At 43.9% G+C, this 16,726-nt stretch overlaps 1 protein-coding gene across 1 annotated transcript; it reads left to right on the top strand.

Moving 5' to 3' along the window:
* Nucleotides 1–577: 577 nt before the first annotated feature.
* On the top strand, nt 578–16,085 carry LOC138212982 (semaphorin-7A-like). Its single transcript, XM_069173746.1, has 14 exons — nt 578–714; nt 3,655–3,791; nt 3,898–3,942; nt 4,568–4,666; nt 4,861–4,969; nt 5,409–5,516; nt 5,604–5,746; nt 5,830–6,008; nt 6,998–7,106; nt 8,100–8,280; nt 8,991–9,106; nt 9,315–9,460; nt 11,744–11,817; nt 14,040–16,085. The coding sequence occupies exons 1-14, from the start codon at nt 621–623 to the stop codon at nt 14,369–14,371; spliced, it is 1,872 nt and encodes a 623-aa protein (XP_069029847.1). The 5' UTR covers nt 578–620; the 3' UTR covers nt 14,372–16,085.
* Nucleotides 16,086–16,726: the final 641 nt, after the last annotated feature.

Raw genomic sequence — 16,726 nt, 5'->3', positions numbered from 1 at the left:
AATATGAAGTCAAAAGGAGAACATCAGACCCTCTGTCTGTTTATACAATAGAGACGTTGGACATTTTAACAGCACCGCAGTGGTACAGGAGGTTCGGATCCAAAAGGTTCAGGTTCCAGTTCAGCATTATTGTCGTTACAATCATTCACATTTCATAGCAGGCAGGATTTAATCAATGAAATGTACAAAACACCGTCCCGAGTTAAACATTTGGGTATTTTTGTATCATTCACGTGGGTGCAGGCACATAGAGGGGTAAAAGGAAATGAAAGAGCAGATACATCAGCACAAGACAGACGTCCTATTCAGAAAATCAGAAACTAAATCAACAATCCAAAGAAACACGATGAAGGAACGGCAGCACAGCTGGAACTCAGGAGACAACCATTGATACCACTCCTTTAAAAATAAATACAAATGTTGTAAAGGGATAGGTTACTCTGGTTTACACTTATACAGGAGGTGGCGGTAATGCAACTTCCGCTGGATCCGCCATAAAATAACATCACCCCCCCCACTTCCCCCCCCCCCACCTCACCTCACCCCTCCCACACACACACACACACACACACTTCCTCACAGTCACACAACTTCAGGTCAGGAAGCATCTGAGGAGAGTGATGGATGTCTGGACGATGTATTTGATGCTGTGGTACCTCGGTAGTGAGACTGAGGCGAACCCGACTTGTTCTCCCCCGAGGATGATCATCAAAGGTAGGACATATTGATCTCGTCTTCAATGACACGTTCAATAGTTTGGACGTCTTTTCATGAAAGTCGGGAAATCAACAGAAAACAAAAGGACGGATGTTTTACAAGGGAATATGTTGACCGTAGTCGTTAGTCGTTTTTCTTTAGATGAGAGCCTTGGTCCGGCTGTTTGGGATTATAAGCTCATAGAGTAAAGTTCACGTGTTGAACTGAAACGGGACATTTAAACGTTTCATTTCCCGTTTTGTATTGTTCAGAAACCCGCTCCGTGAAAAGAAGAACAACAACGATGCTTTTTAACTTCCCAGCGTGTCCAAACACTACAAAACAACAACTTCCCCCAGCCTGCAGACATGCAACACAAACGCGGGACTGAAAACTTGGACGATAATATTAAAAATATCCGATCCGTCGCACCGGCTCACCAACGGGCAGTGCGCGAGGGGACGTCCGCATGTCCCCGCTTAAAGTGGATGTTTTTGTCTCGTTTAATGTCTCCAGCAGGGGGCGCTACGACTACGACGGCATGTTACTATCAGGTGTCTTCAGGGCGGGACTGATATGAAGATGTAATGTTTGAGGAAGATGTTCATAAAAGTTACAGTCAGTTGCAGGTTCGCGGCGAGACGCTCAAAATGGCCGCCGCGACCCGGTCCGCACGGATCTACGGAGACAAACTCACGAGACACTTTCGGTCCGTCTCGGTGTGACGCACGAGTCCGACAGATTTGGCGCGTGTCGGTGAAACCAGGCGGGAACTGCAGGTTAGGGGGCGCTGGTGAGCTGTTTGGCCACGCCCACTCGCAAAACACGCATGGGATCACCAGGCGGGATGCACGTGACGCGTTTAATGAGGTTTCAACCATCTTTTGTTGTCAAGTTAAAAAAAAAAAATAAATAAAAAAATCGACTTATCGCGTCACGGGGAGACGTCAAACTTTGACGCGTCGTCACGGCAACGCCCATTGACGCGTTTACTGTATCCTGATCCCGACTTCAGGTTCACGTGATCAACCCAGCTCCACCTTACATGTTAAAAGTATGAAAAGTGTCATTTCCGGTGGCCAACAGGGGGCGCTGTGACTATGAGCGAATATTACTGCACAGGGGTGTTCAGCTCGGCATTTTAAAAGAGCACTCGATTTAATCTAAACAGCAAACTAAAAACTTACATTGTTTCACTTTAACCCGTTCGGCAATTTCATTGATCTAATGAAAGCTTCATGTCGCCAAAAAACTGAGCACCGTCACAGAATGAGGTTTTTTTGCTCAGTTTTTTGGTGACATGAAGCTTGTGAAAGCGGGAAAAATCCATAAATTAGCCGCGTCATTGTTTAAGCTGCGAGGTTCAAAGCGTGGGAAAAAAGTAGCGGCTTATAGTCTGGAAATTATGGTACATAAATATTCACAGCCTTTGCTCAATACTTTGTTGAAGCACCTTTGGCAGCAATTACAGCCTCAAGTCTTTTTGACTATGATGCTCCAAGCTTGGCTCCTATTCTTGGGCAGTTTCTCCCGTTCTTCTTTGCAGGACCTCTCAAGCTCCATCAGGTTGGATGGGGAGCGTCGGTGCACAGACATTTTCAGATCTCTCCAGAGATGTTCAATCAGGTTCAAGTCTGGGCTCTGCTGGGCCTCTCAAAGACATTCACAGAGTTGTCCCGAAGACACTCCTTTGTTATCTTGGCTGTGTGCTTTGGGTCGTTGTCCTGTTGGAAGATGAACCTTTGCCCCAGTCTGAGGTCCAGAGCGCTCTGGAGAAGGTTTTCATCAAGGATGTCTCTGTACATTGCTGCATTCATCTTTCCCTCCATCCTGACTAGTCTCCCAGTTCCTGCCGCTGAAAAACATCCCCACAGCATGATGCTGCCACCACCATGCTTCACCGTAGAGATGGTGTTGGCCAGGTGATGAGCGGTGCCTGGTTCCCTTCAAACATGACACTTGGCATTCAGGCCAAAGAGTTCATTCTTTGTTTCATCAGACCAGAGAATTTAGTTTCTCATGGTCTGACAGTCCTTCAGGTGCCTTTTGGTAAACTCCAGGTGGGCTGTCATGAGCCTTTTACTGAGGAGTGTCTTCCGTCTGGTCATTCTACCATACAGACCTGCTTGGTGGACTGCTGCAGAGATGGTTGTCCTTCTGGAAGGTTCTCCTCTCTTCACAGAGCAACGTTGGAGCTCTGTCAGAGTGACCATCAGGTTCTTGGTCACCTCCCTGACTAAGGCCCTTCACCCCCGATCGCTCAGTTTGGCCGGGCGGCCGACTCTAGGAAGAGTCCTGGTGGTTCAAACTTCTTCCATTTACAGATGATGGAGGCCACTGTGCTCATTGGGACCTTCAATGCTGCAGAAATGTTTCTGTACCCTTCCCCAGATCTGTGCCTCGATACAATCCTGTCTCGGAGGTCTACAGACAATTTGTGCTCTGACATGCACTGTCAACTGTGGGACCTTATATAGACGGTGTCTTTCCAAATCATGTCCAATCAACTGAATTTACCAGGTGGACTCCAATCAAGTTGTAGAAACATCTCCAGGATGATCAGTGGAAACAGGATGCACCTGAGCTCAATTTTGAGTGTCATGGCAAAGGCTGTGAATACTTATGTACTACGTAGCAAAGGAAGGTCCTCTGATTTTTTTCATTTTTGATTTTTAATAGATTTGCAAAAATTTCAAAAAACATTATTTCACGTTGTCATTATGGGGTATCGTGTGTAGAATGTTGAGGAAAAAAATTAATTTAATCCATTTTGGAAAAAGGCTGTAATATAACAAAATGTGGAAAAAGTGAAGCGCTGTGAATACTTTCTGGATGTACTGTATATAGAATAACTAACAGGTTTTTACTGTCTACTGTAGAAACACATTTGTGTAATACTGTGTCACCCCGTCTAAATCACGCTCCTCCTTTACCATCCTACGTTTCTTTTTATTACAGACACTAAAGTTGCAAGGGTTCTCCTGCCTGAACACCGTGCACCTGTACAGATTCTCCTGGGAAAGCAGCCGGACACGGTCATAACTGCTGGACAAACACACCTGACTCTCTGCAACTTCCAAAACCCTGAGAAGGAGGTGAGGAGCTTCGTCACTGCAGTGACACGAGTCACTGAATGTACTGAAATGAACCAACTTCATAGTGATGTGGAAAGTAACAGTCCTGCTTCACGTCTCTTCACAGCTTGTACAGAGGCAGGTCCTGTGGAAGGTTTGCACCCAAAACACTGTGAGTAGTGTAAAATGACTAGACAATGGGTTCCCAAACTGTGGTCTGTGTACCACTGGTGGTACATACAGGAGCCTCGCTGAAAGGTCTCAATCGCACTGGCTAAAGTCCAGAGAATTGTCATTTAATTTAATGTCATAAACACACCTAATTGCAATGATGTAAAAATGAGTTATTAATCATGTAAATAAAAATGGATCTCCGGAAGGTCCTCCGATCTAAAGTATTTTCAAACTGCGGCCGCTGAGGGAGCTGCACATGTTGCAGAACAGCTCAAAAGGGTTTGTTTTCCACTAAATAGCATCATACTGCTGCTGGACAGAAGACATCAGTTGTTTATTGAATGTCTTAAACAAAGGTCACGGAAACACGTTGATTTCTGGGTACAATAATTAAAGCTGCAGATATGTTGGCAGGTGATGCATTCAAATGCTACAGTTAAAGTCAGTAAGTGCAGAAAGCAATGTAAATATATTCTTTTGATTTTAAAACAGAAGCCTTGTTGTTGCTATTTAGCTTTTCTGGGTCTGTTATATGTTTAAATCAAAAATTAGCTGGTGTCTGCATTGGGAAGTTGATTGTTGATCACTCAAGAAATATTCAAAAAAATCTTCTTGTCATTTAGGATTGCAACTATAACATAACTGTGGTCAAGCAGAAGGACGAGGACAATCAAGTGTTTGTGTGTGGGACTAATGGCAAGAACACGGTGTGCTGCATCATGGTAGGACGCCAGAGATGTTACAGAGAACTGGTGGTGTTTCCAACCACTTCTTCTTCCTTTTATTAGAAACAGCCACGTGATGTTTCTGCAAGAAAAACAAACACTACAACACTTCCTGTTTATTTTATTGTTATTTTCCAAACTACCTACTAACTATTTGAAGACATACTGTGTTTTTTTTGGTTTTTTTTTAGAATATTTCAGAGCAGTCACCCGTGTGCACTCCCTCTGCAGAACTGCAGGGTATAAAAGAAAGCATAATGACATTTATCATAAAGGAAGGTGAACAGTCTGCCCTTGTGGGTGAGTTTTTCTACATACAGTATTTCTTTAAAAATAAATCTGATGATGAATCTCTGCTTTCTGATTCACCAGTTTACCAAGATGGCTATTTTAAACCTCATTTGTCATCCAGGAAGTCTGTTTGCTGAACATCTGCTCTTTACAAAAGGCTATTGTCAGATTGGATCAGCGGGAGGGATGCTTTGCCTGTGATTGGCTGTTACGTTGTGGGAGGGTTAAAGTTAGGATTAAGGTTAGGGACCAGTTGACTGACCAATCACTGCAGCGGGACGTTCCCAGCCATCCAATCTAGCACCAAACTTTACAAAACTACTAACCTGCTTTTCTCAACACTTGCTGGTGCTTTCTTCTTTGACTTCACTCCTATGTGTAATCATGATATCGCACTCCTGCTTACTGTTTGCACTGATCTACTGTACGATACCTTCGTTTGTTCCAGAGTCTGAAGGAAGTACAGATTTCTACATCACCCACTCCGGACCTCAAGACTATGTTGGCCTTTACAGGTTTGGGAGAAGAAGAATGAGACCAATAATGCGTAATGAAGGTACTTTCATAGAAACAGAAACCGTTTCTGAAGTGAAATCATGTTACCTTAAACGTTCGAGGACAAATAATTCCTTTCTGTCTTCAGAGCAGCACTATGTGGGTTTGGTGCTCAGCAGACAGAGAGACAATCCCTTGCAGGACAAAGTCTACACCTTCTATAAGCAGAGAAACCGAGACAAGAGGTTAGACAGTGATATGTGGATTCCTTTTGTGAGCCGGGTTTGCATGGTAAGGCCTGACTGTAAACGTACATCAATCCTTACATGTGCATTATGAAGGAGTGATCGATCCTCCGGCTGTGTTGCTTCTAGGCAGACGTCGGTGGTCCGAAGAACAGCCTGCAGTTCCTCTGGACGTCCCAGATCAATGCGAGACTCTTCTGCGGAAACACCGACCGCAGATACCACTTCTCCGAGCTGGTCGATGTGGCTACTGTGCACGCAGACAATTGGCAGGACACCAAGATCTACGGTCTCTTCAGAAATGAATGGTAGGACACCATTATCACCGATTCTATCCAAGAAAGCTTTCGTAGAATATTGTAAAGTTTTTATCAAGCTGGAGACGAAGGAATGATCTCAAGTGTTACATGACGTATGTTATAAGTAAGGTTATTACTCGCATCATGTGCTTTTTGTCACATACTATCAAGTACTTTGACTCTGCATCATAAGATTAACATCAGCCACGATGACAAAAAGATTAAAACCAGAATGACTCGATTGACGTTGTTTTGTCTTTACATAAACCAGCCATGTGACTTGTTATCGTACATCTGCTGACTGACAAAAGTACAGACAGCAACCTCTCACCTTGATGTCTCAGGACTTTACCAGTGGTTGGTCACATTGAAGAAAACGAAAGAATGTTTAAAGGCTCAGCTGACAAACGAGTCCCTCTGGGAGTTTTTTTTTGGTTTTTTTGTAACCTTTCTAAAATTATTATGTAATTTGTGGAGTTTTAAGGGAGTTTTTTTTTTTTTGCAGTGAAATTGTGGGAATTAGCAGAACGAACAAATTCGTAACAGCGACGAAGCTTTACAAAACAATCCGTGACAGTAATATAGAAAACGAAGGCGACGTCTTCTGTATGATATAAGAGCGTCAAAAGCTTTATAAATACTATTAATTCAACACGTAGGCCTACTGTATGTGTAAAAACTACGATTTTCAAATGGATTTCCTGAAATTGCTGCTCTCCCAAATATTGCGGCTGTAGCCTGAATTTGCGACGCCGTTGTAGACCATCTTCCTGGTGCTTTGAAGATGAGCTTAGATTAGTTTAAACTGTTGTTGCGTCCTCTCTTGTTGTACAAAGTTGAGCTCTCTTCCTGTTTCTCGCATCTCTTCTGTTTAGCTGTTTCTATTTTCTTCTGCAGTTTCTGAACAGCACAGCTAAAATCTTTGCTGACCTCGGTGCAGTTTGTTGTTGCTGCGGGAGTCTCTGTGTGAACCCGCTGACTGCTGTGTTTCTCTGCAGGGGAATGAGTGCCGTGTGCGTCTACACGGTACGAGACATCAGCAACATTTTCGCAACCTCCCCGTTCAAAGTGTCCAGCCCAGACACTCCGACGGACCGACCCAGGACGGTATGAGACACTCAAACTGAGCTGAAGTTAAAAATGTGACAGAAGGATTTCTACGATATTGTTGCTGCTACTTTTCAAATCAGGTGATTAAATAAAGTTACAGAGTACAGGATGCCATTAATCCTGAGTGATAAACACAACTCTGATTACTAATAAATCGATGTTTCACACATCTTGAAACAAACCTTGAAGTTTGCTGCATATCATCTATTAGCTTTAAGGTCAACACTTACGTTGCTAAACTACCAAATGACTCAAAAGGAAGCTGGAGGTTTTTACCACAAACTCATCATAATGTTTGGGTTGTAGTGGTAGAGCTTGTTGTAGTAATAGGACTTGATGTTTCAATCCCTGCGCTAAGTCGACACTCTTGATGCCGGTAGTGGGTTTGGAGTGGCGGTCGTGACGGTACTGTAGGTACGTCATTGACATTTCGTTGATGAGCTCACGACTTCTCCAGAGGGCTCCACAGTGATTGCTGGAGTCCCAGGTCCACCACCCTCAGCTCCAGACCCTTCACTTTTCCATTTGCAGACCAGTTGTCATCTTTCCTTTTTAATCCAAAGCCAATGGCTGCTTTTTGCTCTTGACAAGGACTTGTTGGAAGAAGCGACCCCTCACCCCCATCTTCTTCAGTAGACCAGTCGCAGATGTAGAAACAAATCCCCTAAAAAAAATCAACTCATCCACTCATAAGCTTCTTCAACCCCATCTTGGAGCTTGGAGTGCATCCTGTTAAAAAGGTGTCTTGGTGATGCAGGTGGTCGACAGAAGGAACAAGGCGGGTCTTCTCCCCACCATCGCTTCAGGTTGCGGGGGGGGTGTAGGAGGTTGTCGGCGGCTCTGATGACAAAAGTGAATCTACGAGCATGATTACTATAAAGTGCAAATATGCAGAACAGAAAGCTTGACTGACACTAAAGGGAGTCGGAAGCTTAATGGGGAGTCAGTTGCTGTGCAGCCTTTTCAAAACATGCACCTTTCTGTTTTCAGTGTGTTGAGGACAGCACTGGGATTTCTCCGGCGGACCTGGGGACGATCAGGAACACATTTGAGGTGGAGCAGTGGGTCCAGCCCATGCACAGCCAGGGTCCGATTCTCATCAATTGCCACAACTACACGCGCATCCACATTGACAGCAGCAGTCAGCGCACAGTTTTGTTCCTGTCTCTGAGTGAGTAACACAATGATCAGATTAAGAAAAGAGTAGTGCACTGCTCTGTGTATTTGTTTTACAGGAGGGGAAAAGCACTAAAACAAACTGAACGTTCACTGACGTACAGTGGGAGCTGAAACGGAACACAACCATGCATCTCTCAGTATTAATATCTGATATCTGGTTGCATAGACAGCCAGAACTGAACACGAGTTGGCTACAGAGATGAGGAATGAGATGACTCATTGAGAGGTCAGACAAAGGTTTCCTTCATGGATCCCACAACCTGCGGGCATGAAGTTGGTTTGAATTTAACAGGTAAACTCCCAGGTTTGAACTTTCTGGAACCATTGGCACTCAATCCTATGTGCTAGGTTTAACTTGGCTTGGCCTCTTAACAGATAAGTTAGGGAGTTAAGAGAGTTTCTCATGACTCTGATCTAATTTCCTCATCTTCCAATACGCATCATGTGCAAGTATCTCATGACAAATGTGTGATTTCACCCTTTTTGCACTTTGGCATGGTGACATGACTACTATCAACATGACTATTAACAGATGTGAAGACCACATTGTCCTATTTTAGAGCAAAAAGTATTCCTGATCTTTGTACTTGTATGTTTTGACGTGTCATCTGAGGTAAAAAAAAACCCCAACTGAGCACAGTGTTGGGTGGTCAGAGAGGTTTGGTTATTTAGTCATCATTTTCCTCCTTCTGTCTTCAACAGATAATGGTGGGATTCATAAAGTGATACAGGATGAAAATCAGACCTTCATTGTCAATGAGGTCAGACCCTTCACCGACAGAACACACCTCCTCGGTGTCATCCTCCACGCTTCCTCTGTGAGTCACACCACACTGCCTACACAACTGTCCTACCCCGAAACAACGGTGGGAGGATGGGAGAGTTTTATTCATGTTGTAATAAAGAGGTTTATTGTCTTAAAAAGTAGCATGCAGCTCTTTAGAGATCTTTAGATGAAGGTTAGATTTGTTTTGCTTCAGAACATTTATGTGAATAAAAAGCTCTAAAACTTGTGTGTAATTGCAGGGAAAACTTTATGTGAACTCCAGACGCGAGCTGGTCCAGCTTAACATAGCAAACTGCGCCCAGTATGGAAACACCTGCCAAGATTGTGTCTTATCCAGAGATCCTTACTGTGGCTGGAACAAGACCCACTGCGTTCCTAAGACAACGTAAGACCTCCGAAATTTGTGTAACTGCACAGCTGTGATCCTGAAGGTATCAAACCTAGCTGGAAGGTGCTCTAAGAGAAAGACGTGCGGTCGGTTGCCAGGTTGCGCGGACATTTACGTTGAAATTGAATGTAGCTTGTGGATTGTGTGTTTATAATGTGCTTCATAGATGATATGGCAACTTGAGTAATGTCAAACAAACATACAAAACTTACAGATCTGTGTATGATGGCAAAGTTTGAGGGCCACACAAATTAGGAGAGTTTCCTGGGAGAAACAACAAAAATACAGGAAGACCTGGGAAAGACGAGTGTGTCGGTAGATGTGCATTAAACCAGCAGCAGGGAGGTTTTATTACCATAATTATTATTATTATTATCTGTCCACAATCTTTGCCAGATCAGTCACACCTTGAATGTCACTCAAGTTGTGACATTTAGATTTCTGCAATGTTGCGTATTCTGGGACTGACACATGCAGCTAATGTTGTAATGATGAACATTATTTCTACACTCGATGCCGAGAGCTGGTTGATTCATCGGCCCTTCTACGGTACAGCAGTTTTGGCACAATATCCATGTTTAAACAAGCTCGACCTCACACCTACTTTATGTTTATCTTTATCGACACACTACAATGGGCTCCACGTGGCACCTGCCAGCCTGTGACAGACAGTGTGGCGCGGTGTGTGTGTGTGTGTGTGTGTGTGTGTGTGTGTGTGTGTGTGTGTGTGTGTGTGTGTGTGTGTGTGTGTGTGGTAAGGCTATTTTCCAGGCTATGTATGTTTCATATCTCACTGGTTGCACTGCAACGTGTCAGCAACTGCTGAAGATAATTGGCGGGTCTATTTTTTTAACGAAAGCCGCTTGGTGACCGTGGAAAGCTGAACAGAGCAGAACAGCCAGGCGGGGAGTGTTGAATAAATAACATACAATTCAAGTCAACTTTCAAAATAAAACGCCCATGCGCAAAAGAAAATACACTACATCAACGTCTACCGCCGCAGTCTTTTTATTTAGAAAAGAAATACATTTCACCCAAAACAAACCATCACATCAGAGTTACAATTTACTTTCGTACTGTAAAAATAGCCTCAAACAAACAAAACACACAGGATTTACTGTAACAGCACATGTTTATGGAAGTAATAAACAGAGGTGGAGTGAGTAAGTGAGTTTGGAGTTTCCAGAGAACTGATGTTGATGATGTTGTAAAGTACAGAAACTCAGTTCTGCTGATCGAAACAAAAGGATTATTCCACTAAAGTATGTCATCATGACAGGAAAGGTTTTTTACAACAGTAAGACAAGTTTGCCCCTAGATCAAGATATGTCCTGGGTTGGGTTTTTTTTTTACACTCAAACTTTTATCTATCAGGAAATGTAAGTTTAAATTAAAACTGCAAGCAGTGATAACGGGCCCTCGCCCTCCGTGGAGACGTCTTCGGGGAGACGGCGCGTGGGAGTGCGAGGACCCGTTATCACTGCTTGGAGTTGGAAGCTCTCTTTCCATCTATGGTGTTGTTCCATGGAAAGTTGACCTGAGAATACACATCACTTGTGAACATGACGTCAGGCTAACCACTGAGATTTGTAATAGTAAACTAACAATCCCCACATACATGCAGAGACACGCTCTCAAATTCCATTCAGCCTCGTGGTGATTCATGACTGATCATCTGGAAATGTTCTTTATTTTTTTAATATGAAGCAACATCAAAGCCTTATCGGAGGCTGATTCACAGGTAGAGGAAATGATCAATCATGCATCAGACACGGAGGGGCTGACTAAGAGGGATATCAGAGGCAGGGCGGTCGATGATGCAATATATTCTGACCAACCAATTTACAGGAGACACGTTTTAGAAGGAGAAGAAGAAGAAAGTTTTAATGTCGGTTCTTACAAATAGTGAGTCAAAGTAAAACCGCAATAACTCCAACCTTTCTCTGTGAGAATCTACCTCTTAATTATTGAATCACTTCACTTTCATTCTTTTTTTTGATCGCCACTAGTTATATAAAATAACCAGGGTAATGCCAATCCTTGCTAATATGTCCCATTTATATCCATTACATTAAATAAACAAGTAGTACTCGAAGTTATTTCTTATTTAAGAGAGAAAACGTAAGCGGTCTAAAGTTCTTATAAGATTCTGACATACGAGCTGCTTGAATCTACCGTTACTGTCGTGTACCTCATTTAAGTGATTAATACCGAATACTGAGTAGTACTTTTATGTAACCGGCAGGTCTTTCTTATTCAGACGTATCTTTTGTCTTGCAGTGCTACTAAGCAGGACATGAGCGGAGGGACACACGACATCTGTGGATCGCAGCTGATATATCTCCCGGATCTGGGTATGAAGATCTTTTATGGGTTGATGTGCCTGGATTGCTCGGATGTTACTGTGGACACAGAACTGTTGACTAATTTCAGGCGATAAGAAGGAGTGACTTCAGCGAATGACACCATGATGACCTGTGGGGAAAAATGTATTTACTTTCTTTTTCATAAAGAGAAGTTGAATGAGAGTTTATGGAGTTATGACATGTTGCAAACAAAGCCTGAAAGTAGACAGAACTTTACATACTTTACTGCCTGAATGCCTCTTTATTTACACTGCTGTGTATTTAATTTACACTGCTGCCATGGTATAACATTAGGATGAAGCCTGTGTCAAATAGTGACGCCTCATCCGAATTAATACGTAGAATCTTAGAGCACCAACACACAAAGTCCAATTCTCCTACAGTGTTTCTGCTCCAGCTGCCGTCAGCGCTGCAGTGCCGTTTCTCTTCAGCCTCTTCAGGGAATCAAAGTGGATTTACCTGTTCCTCCTGTGTTTTTACTGCTATACATCTTTTTCCATCAGTCGTCTGTACAGTTTGTTTCACATCTTCTTTGTCTATTTCTGGAACAACAGACGGTTTCTTCTCTGAAACACTTTGTCTGCTCGCTACCTGTTTTAATGTCAAGTTAGATTCAGTTAGATTAAACGATACATAGACGGCTTTGACAAATTGTTTGTCCACCTTTATTTGAAAGAAATTCCATTTATAATATATATTAGCAGTCTTTTTGCATCTGTTGAGGAGATCAAGCAGATGTAACACAGGCAGCACAAGACACCTGCACAGCTGCAGGAAACGGACACAAACTAAAAAAAACCTGCCACTCAATAGTTTCGTTTATTAGGGCTATTTGTAACAGGGACTATGTACAAAATACATTAATCTCACAAAGAGAAGAGATGCTTTGTATGAGTAGCTGTTATATTCCATGTCAGCCATAGACTGTATGTAAAAGTGGACAAAGCTCCCGGTTCTGAAGAATTAGGCCGATGCTGAAGTGCTTTAAACTGCGATACCAACGAGTGCCACTAGAGGTTGGCCTTCGAAAAACCTCTGGCACCGTAGACTCGCATTCAACTTTTGTCATGTGATTCAAAGTCAATACATTTTTCCCGTCAGTTTCCCGCCATTGATTAGAAAATGAGCTGCGTTTTTGGGGGCGTGTCTGTTTGATTGACAGGTCTGTGGTTCAGTCAGGTTACGGCATCGGTGGGCGCGACGTAGTGTCGTCAGGTTTCCAGTCAGATCGAGTCAGATCCACCGCTCGCTTCCCCCCCTCCCCTCCCCCAGCTCGCCCAAATATGGTCACTTCTGGCTCCAAACCGCTCCGAACTAGCAAAGATGGCGCCGGACAAAACCCGACCTCAAGGCTTCACAACGGCCGTCCGCAAACCAACGGTGTCACGTCACTGTTGGATGCCGCTTATTTCTGCCAACAGATCCCTTTAAGTCTTTAAATTGCCCCTTGAAAGAGAAAAAAAAGTTAATCAAGGCATCAGAAGACACTCCAACCCCCCAACCCACCCTAACACCCCCCCCCCCAACCCACCCTAACACCCCCTCCCCCCCCAACCCACCCTAACACCCCCCCCCCCCAACCCACCCTAACACCCCCTCCCCCCCAACCCACCCTAACACCCCCCCAACCGACCCACTTCCTGTTTCACAATGTGTTTCACATGATTAGTGGAACAGAACTGCTCACTTCTCAGAATTGCACAGAGTCAGCTTCTGCATAACGTAACGTGCCTCAGCAACACTTACACCAGGAAGTAGTCCTCATATATTCTCGTATGCATGTGATACAGGTCTTTACAACGTTACTCTCATTATAAATGCTACGATCTCCACAGCTGACCGACTTCCTCATCAACCGGAAAGCTTTGACTTCTTTGCATCACATGCTACAAAGATTATGTGCAAAAGACCGCAAGAATGACTAAGAATCACCCGGAATCATTATTATGCTGCTTTTACAGCCGATAATCACAAGTCTTGATAAAACGTTGCGTTGCAGTCAGACACCGGCTCATGTCTCAGTTCCTAAAGCGTTTTCACCTTCCACGTGTTCACTGTGAGGTCAACGACACGTTGCCAAGAGGCATGACGAGGATAAGAAAGCAGACTGGTTCCAGATCAAATAAAGAAACCAAACATCCATCTTAATAACTAAACAGACCTCCTTGTGTTTCCACTTAAGCACTCAGATCTTCTCTTCCTGATTCCAGGTACAAACGAGGATGTGATCAGCGTCTCGGGGCCCCGTGGGTCCCAGATTTCAATTTTCTGCCCGGTGTCGTCCCGTCACGCCCAGTACACCTGGAACGGTGCCGGCAGCTCCACAGCCTGCAGCTCCCGAGAGGAGCGGTGCCTCCTTCTGATCGACAGCATGAGTCCCGAGAAGGAGGGAGCGTACGAGTGCGTGTCAGAGGAGAAGGGTTACAAGAAAATCATGGCTCGGTACCAAGTAAAGATGGGTAACGGGGCGGCGGGACGACAAAGACATCCGACGGTTTGGGTTTGTCTCGTGGTTGTCCTGATTACGAGTTTGTTCTGTTAGTTACGGGATCAGAAACTCCATGTGGATGAGTGACTGTGAGCGTCTGCACTCGCAGAAGCTGAGCTGTGACGTCACAATTCTTTATTTTGGTACAAATTGTTGTCACAACATTTCCGAGAGCACACTGGATGCTACCGTGACTCGCCGCCCCCTCCGGTGGTACGAAGTGGTATTACAAGACAGGCTGTCCGGCGAGCATGCGAACCTCGGCAGAAACCTGACAAAACGCCAAAACTGCTTTTTCTTGACATTCTGTGGAGTTAATGTTGGACTAATTATCTAACATATTGCCTCTTTAAACTAAATTATTTGACTTGTGGTACTTGTGTAAAAAAATCTTGACTTATCAGCAAAACTCAAGACAAAATATCTGGCAAATGTGAGCTTTTAACATACGAGTCTGCATGAATCTCCTTCATTGCCCTTTGTGTGTGTGTGTGTGTGTGTGTGTGTGTGTGTGTGCGCACGCTTCAACTAATAATAATGTTATATTTTGTTTGCATGATTGAACTTTTTGGATAATTCCGTTCCTCAGAGTTCGGCACAGTTTGTGCCTCCTGTGTGTTTTTGCATTTGCGTGTTTCTATGGAGCCGAAGTTCGACACTTAAAGAAACATGACGCGTACCTTCGCTTGCTTTGTGTGACGACAAGAAAAATGCGGCGCGTATGTTATTTGAGACGACACCAAAATATGATTGTCCGAATGTATTTATTAGAATGAATGTATTCAACTTTTTGATTGTTGTTCGTGTCACACAAATCAAGCAAGAAGAAGCCACATGCAGAGCGGTGATCCGGTCAAGAGTGGAACGTGTTCAGAGCCGTCAGACAACCTCCGGGCGCTCAGAAAGGCCGATTCGGAGTAATTTGCAGAGAATCAGATATTTATCTGGAATGTAGTTTATCTGTGTCGTAGAGGAAACAGGAAACAACTGCCTTCTGATAAGAGAGTCACACATTTGACTTCTTTAAGTGTCTTGCTTCATCCCTTAATGTGAAATTCTGCACCTTCCTGACCTCGTTCTACCTCAACAGGCTGAGACGCTTTCTGTTAGTCGAATTAAAAGTAAGCGCATACTGGGGAAGTCTGCTGAGACGGTGAAAGAAAGTTGTGACATCCTTTTCACAGCTCGGTATTTTTAGACGAGGTGTGAAACGGAGTAGAGATGTCAAGGGCCCTCCAGAGATGGGCGGGGCCCTCAGAGATGGGCGGGGCCCTCCAGAGATGGGCGGGGCCCTCCAGAGATGGGCGGGGCCCTCCAGAGATGTCAGGCTGCAAGCTGATTGTTACAGTGGTCTACAATGTTGAGTTTCTAAACTTTAGTTTAAAATCCAGGAGCTTCTTTTTGACATGTTGGACTCGTGTTCAGTTTTTCCGATAGTTTTTTTGCAGTCGCACTTTTCCCTCGTTTGTATTTGATTGAACGGGCGGTAAACCGATCGTCTGATTTATCTGCTCCTGCTGTCGTCTCCGTGCGACGGCCAACGTCGGCCTCCTCCAAACGTCTGGATAGAGTCAAAGTTACCGTTTGCTTCATATATTTATGTCACTGTACAGTAAACTGTTATTGGTGATGTTCACTGTCCATAATACTTCAAATGTTTTGCTTTGTACACGTTTCCGTTTAGCTCCGACCTTTTTGGAGCTTTATTTTCTGATCAGTTAGGTCTATGTGCACTCTCCCTGTGATATAAATGAACATCTTTTTTCCATCCTGCAGTTGACTGTACGTGTTTGTAATCTTAGACCAGTTCAGTTCCTCATACCCGACTCGCGCATAAAATACACGTACATGTACTTTGCAGTTGAATCCGCCTGCCGGCTGTATTCTGATCTCCGTGTGCTTGAAACGCTCCAAGAGCTACGACCGGTCTGAAAGTACACAAGAGGCTGACGGGAAAGTTACACGTGCACATTTCCTGAACATGATGAAGGGGGAACAGACATTTGTGTTATTGAGGAGGAGGAGGGTGTTTCAAAGGAAGTCCCTTTAGAAATGTTATTATACATCATATTCAAATCCTGCCGTTTCCAAAACCCCAAGAGACGAAAACAAAACGTAAAAGCCGAACTACTGCAACTCATTTGACTAATGGGGCTTTTAGATATTTGTTTATGGAATTATTATTTGTTTATGGAATTACTGAACCCGACGGAGAAATTTGCCTCGGGACTGTTTTTAAAAGTGAAAATGAGTTTCATCTTACTGAAAATCAACTTTTAAAAGGGTTGAAGTGCCTCCGGGTGTTTCACCAGGCTTCTCATGTTTGTTGCAGCAAAGCAGAAACGTACAAACGGAGCAGGCTGTTCACCGCAGGCGTCATATCTACTCATCTGAGAGGAGGAAATAAAC

Source organism: Embiotoca jacksoni, unplaced genomic scaffold (assembly GCF_022577435.1).
Source record: "Embiotoca jacksoni isolate LCO1_2020_lvr unplaced genomic scaffold, fEmbJac1.0.p SCAF_6, whole genome shotgun sequence".
NCBI lineage: Eukaryota > Metazoa > Chordata > Actinopteri > Embiotocidae > Embiotoca > Embiotoca jacksoni.
The sequence above is the reverse complement of the archived record's forward strand: the minus strand, read 5'-3'. Positions and strand labels throughout refer to the sequence as shown.